This window comes from Epinephelus moara, chromosome 7 (assembly GCF_006386435.1).
Source record: "Epinephelus moara isolate mb chromosome 7, YSFRI_EMoa_1.0, whole genome shotgun sequence".
Classification (NCBI taxonomy): domain Eukaryota; kingdom Metazoa; phylum Chordata; class Actinopteri; order Perciformes; family Serranidae; genus Epinephelus; species Epinephelus moara.
The window spans coordinates 41544000-41549441 of NC_065512.1; the positions used below are offsets into that span (position 1 = coordinate 41544000).

General features: G+C 39.7%; 1 protein-coding gene across 1 annotated transcript in view; it reads left to right on the forward strand.

Annotated features, from left to right (window-relative positions):
* Window positions 1-609: 609 nt before the first annotated feature.
* The window catches only part of LOC126392766 (interleukin-10 receptor subunit beta-like), a 35322-nt gene continuing 30489 nt past the window's right edge, over window positions 610-5442 (forward strand). The window contains exons 1-2 of the mRNA XM_050048381.1: window positions 610-1193; window positions 4171-4294. Coding sequence (XP_049904338.1) covers window positions 1136-1193; window positions 4171-4294 — 182 coding nt within the window. The 5' untranslated portion in view covers window positions 610-1135. The remainder of the gene's footprint in view (window positions 1194-4170; window positions 4295-5442) is intronic.

The window sequence follows — 5442 nt, forward strand, 5'->3', positions numbered from 1 at the left end:
TTTGATTTGGAGAGTTTATTCTGTGAACAGAATGTTGTGTGACTGATGGTGAAGTTTAGTTGTTAGAGACTAGATATATCCATCATAAACTATACAGAGGCTGCTGTATATTAACATGAGAGTGTTTTAGTTATTTAAGTATTTAACATCACAAAGACTTGCGGTCAGTGGGATGTGAGGATACTTAAAATAACATCTGTACAGATGTGAAGCCCTGACTATATCTGACTAATCTGTAATGAAAGCTGTTTTCTTGTATAAAATATGAACCTTGTAGTCAGACAAAATTTATTTAGCCTGTGTAGTTGAGGGGACAGGTCTGCTCTGCAGCAGCAAACTGATATGATGCTGATTCACATGAAAATTAATGTAAAAGGGAGGGTGAACCATGAAAATAAATTACAGATCGCCTGTAAAGCATTTTAATAAATCAATCTATTGTAATTAAAACAACTGGAGACTGAAAACAAACTGATAGATGGGTCTGGTAACATTTTAATAAATCGACATCATATGGGACAGGATGTAGCCTAGTGTTTCTGTGACTTCCTGTACGGACTGAAGGCTGCTGTACATTGTCGGGAAACTGTCCGACTTGACTCTTTGTCACCGCCCCCTGCTGCAACCGCCTTCTCGTCCACTTTCCAGACGAGGCGCAGTTCATCGCGAACGAGCCTTGTGTGTCATTCTTGAATTGTGTCAAAGTGGTTCACTGCTTCATGAAGCTACGATTTCACCATCACTACCTCGCTTTCGCGATTTTATCACCGTCCACTTTTGTAATACGTCAGAGCAAGTCGGAATGAAGTCGGACACAAAACATGCATTGTGCGCCGATCGCCGGTGATAGGATCTGCGCAGGCCTGGCTCATCTCGAACGAGCCTACTTTTTATATTTGAAGAGCAGTCTTGTTTACACGACAACACGAGTGTCTCTTTTTTTCAACGGTCACCGATAGGCTGATTCCCTGAAGGCGCAGACGTTTCTGTGCAGTAGTGAGTTTCGTTTCCGCGGACTCCCCCCCCCCGTTGAATGATACCAGGAAATACAGACATGAGATATGAAACAGACTCGGTCACCCACAGTGCTCAGCTAAATTATTTTTTAAACTGACAGAAGAGACTTGCGGATAACATGTCAGCCTCTATTTGTGCCTTTGCCCTGACGTTTTCAACACTATGCGGATCCAGAGGTAAACATAATTCAGCTTTGTCACTTGATTGTTAATCATACAGAATGTGTGCTGGGCTTATTACTGTAAATACAGGTTACGAGGAACCATCTTCCCTTTAAGAAGGACGACCCCAGCCAAGTACATCAAATATGGAGCTGTTAGTTTTAAAGTTTTTTTTTTTTTCTTAAGTACAGAAGGGCGTTTCTGGGATTGAAGACATTTGGGGCTAGGTCTGGACCTCTGTATCTCATTCTCCGTTTTGGTGCTTTTTTTATGCATTCTGGAACATTATTTACATTTAAAGTACACATCTTAATCATTAAAAAAAGTAAATATGTACTTAAGATACTTTCTCCAGATTAATTGTGAATTGTCATGTAAAAAGTATTAGCCTAGTAGTTGTTAATTATTTGTATTGGTATTGAGCAGAAAGAGAATTTTGCAGGGTGCCCACTAGCTCACCTAGTCAAGGACGTGCCCAATGTACAAAGGCTGTGTCCTTGGCGCAGCGGCCATAGGATTGATTGCAGCCCATGACCCTTTGCAGCCTGTCATCTTCTGTCTCTCTCCCCCTGTCACTCTTAGTCTGTCCTGTCCAATAAAGGCAAAATGCCAAAAAATAATAATCTTTAAAAAAGCGAGTACTTCGCAACTGCTACCATTAAACATTTATAGACTACAGATGTAACAATAGTTTTTACATTTATTTATGTTAACAGTGTTGGAAAGTAACTAAGCATGTTTACTCAAGTAGTGTACCAAAGAACAATTTTGAGGTACTTGTACTTAACTTGAGTGTCTCCATTTTATGCTACTGTATACTTCTACTCCTTAACATCTTAGAGGGAAATATTGTACTTTATAATGCACCACATTTATTTGTCAGCTTTGGATAGTTTAAAGATTCAGGGCCTGTAATACATGTAGTGAGTACATTTGGGGCTCTTCATTGTTATCATTATCATCATCATCATCATCATCATTATTATTATTATTATTATTATTATTAGTAGTAGTAGTAGTAGTAGTAGTAGTATTATTATTATATAGGCCTATAGCCTATATATGTAGACCTGAGGCTACTCATAAAACATTACAGGCCCTAGCCTCAGACGCCCAGGCCTAATGATGCCACTGTTTTGTCATTAGGATTTCTTGATTACATTTACTGTTTACCACTACTATTACTGAGATTTTTGCCACACTATATGAGGTGGATGGGGAGAATGTGGTCCCTCATGCTATTACTAGTCTATTTGGTGTTTCGCCCTCTTTGCTCTCTTTTCTCACTCTCTCTTCTGCTAATAAGAACATAATAGCATTTACAACCGTGTTAGCTAGGAGACTGATATTGTTAAAGTGGAAATCATCAGTCCTGCCTACCCACACGGGCTGGATTAAGGAGGTACTGCATTTTCTTAAACTTGAAAAAAGCAGGCTGACCTTATCTGGCACTTATAATGCATTTGAAAAGACATGGAATCCCTCTCTGACATATGTTAATAGCATGACCTGTCATTGCTTTGGACTGAATATAATTGTCTTGCTTGCTATGACTCATTGTTATGTTGAGCTTTACTTCTTCTTCTTTGTCTTTATTTTCCCTGTACTTTTCTGCCCTGTACTTTTTGTTTTGCTCTACACTGGGTGTGTAACATAATTAGGCTGACCAAATGTCCTCTTTTGCCCGGACATGTCCACTTTTCACGTCCCGTCCGGGGCGTCCGGGGCATCCGGGGCATCCGGGGGTTTTTTATAAACTGATGATAATGTCCGGTTTTCCGTGTGTTTGTGTGTGTGTTAGAGTGCGGCACGGGTGCATATTTCTGTCCGAACCCAAACCGAGCCCGACATTATTTAATGACCAAAGCACTGAGTTTGTGTCACACAGTTGTTATGGTTACAGGCTATTTAACAGGCCGGGCGTGTGCCGTGGGTGCTCAGCGGAGAGGAAAACCTCCGTGTTTGAGACGGGAGCGGGCGGCGGGAGGTCCGACGCTTCCAGCGAAAGGAGAGGGAGAAATATAACAAAATAAGATAAAATAGACCTGTCTCCCTCTTTTATTTTATTTTCAGCGTTTAATCAAGGCGGAGGCGGGCAGCTGGAGGTCCGAGACTTCCAGCGAGGGGAGAGGTAGAAACAAACAGCCAATGTGTGTCTGTGTGTGTTATGTTCACAGGTTGTCATGTAAATAACAGTGCCCAAGCAATAAACAGGACAGACAATAGGATTTTATTTATTTTTACACTACATTTTCACTGAAAGCTGACCGAATCTGACCCGAGCCCGAATACAATTTATAGCTAGGCTACATTTTTGACCAAACCCGGCACGACCCCTCGGGTACCGTCGGGCTCAGATCGCCACACTCTAGTGTGTGTATGTGTCCCCTATTGGGGCCTATCTGAATTTCTGTCTTTGAGAGATATTATTTTGTAATATAACTGAATTTTCTATCCATACATATAAATTTTAAATATATTAAAATTATAAGGCATCTTTGAGTAAACTGCGAGTATCATTTAAGTAGGCTATGTCGTGGCCGGCCGAGTGTCCTCTTTTTTGGAAATCAAAATATGGTCACCCTAGTACCATTGGGAGGGGTCAGTTCACAAATAATGAGTGTTCACTGAATGAATAAGTGTAGCTGAATTTTGTAAACATGTAATAAAAACCAATAAATGAAGTTGGGGAACAAAAATACATTTACTGATATGGAAACAACAGGTTTTTTGTGGCTTTAATGGAAACATAATTAGAACAAAATGATGAACCGATGAAAGATGCAACATTATGATCACCACACAACAATGATGATCGCAAAGACAAAAGAGCCTGTCGTTAATATGGGTTTTTTCAATAGAAAACCTTCAAGTACAGTTGCTCAGCTCATGACATGTTTTGTATTATTAAAAAAACTGACTGTTATATCCATTCCTGAGTGGACCTGTGATCCTACTAACTTTTTATCATATTTGGGTTTGGCCTGTGCAGTGGTATCAGGAGTCCTCAGCACACCCACAAATGTCCACTTGACCTCCTATAACCTGAACCTGGTGCTGCGGTGGGATTCACTTGAACAGCCAGCCAGCAGCCTGATCTACACAACTGAGTACAAGTGAGTCAACACCACTCTTAGTACCAATAAAACCCTCTGTGGTTCTGCAAACACTGGCTTCTTTGTCAGTCTGTTATTACTGCACAGCCATCAGACTGTTAAGGTTAAAACTACAGCTGATTTCTAGAGTTGCAACTATGGATTATTTTCATTATTGATTATTAGATTGATCAATTTATCAGGAAACATCAGAAAATATAAAAAACGACCATCACAAGTTGTTAGACCCTGAGACATTGCAGTTTTTATATTCAAATTGTTTGTTTTTGTCCAGTATGAAACCCAGTTTACTATCATATGAGACAAAGGCAGCAGATAATTATATCCATATCTTATGAAACCTGTGAAGAAATATCAAGGGATGAGGGTCAGCATTTATTTGAAAGAGACTGAATCTTCTTTTACTGTTAAAATTCTGAAACTGGTGAGCTGTGTAAAGCCAAGACTATAGAGACAGTGTGGATTTACACAACTAAAAGCAAAAGCAAAGTTTTGCTTGTCCACTAGTACTTGGAAATTCCACTCTTCTGGTAAGCACTCAGTAGCTGTGGGCCAGTTACATGCTATTTTGCATATGAATAGACTTTTTTTGCTTCATCATTCATGCTGTTCCGTTTCTCTGAAGTGCTGTGATTAGACCAGTTACGAGAAAATCAGAATTTTCATCTACCATGCTGATTCGTAGTTGCATGTTCTGTTTGTAAGTAAATCAATCAATCAATTTTATTTATAAAGCCCAATATCACAAATCACAATTTGCCTCACAGGGCTTTACAGCATACATGTCGTATGCTGTAAAGCCCTGTGAGGCAAATTGTGATTTGCCTTTGGACCCTCACAGCGGATAAGGAAAAACTCCCCGAAAAAAACCCTTTAACGGGGAAAAAAAATGGTAGAAACCTCAGGAAGAGCAACTGAGGAGGGATCCCTCTTCCAGGACGGACAGACGAGCAATAGATGTCGTACAGAACAGATCAACATAATAAATTAACAGTAAATCATATGACACAATGAGACAGAGAGAGAGAGAGAGAGAGAGAGAGACAGAGACAGAGAGAGATGCAGGATAGACGGTAATGGCAGTAGCTTACAACAACATTAATGAAAGTAATAATATTATAATTAATAATAATATATTAATATCTGAT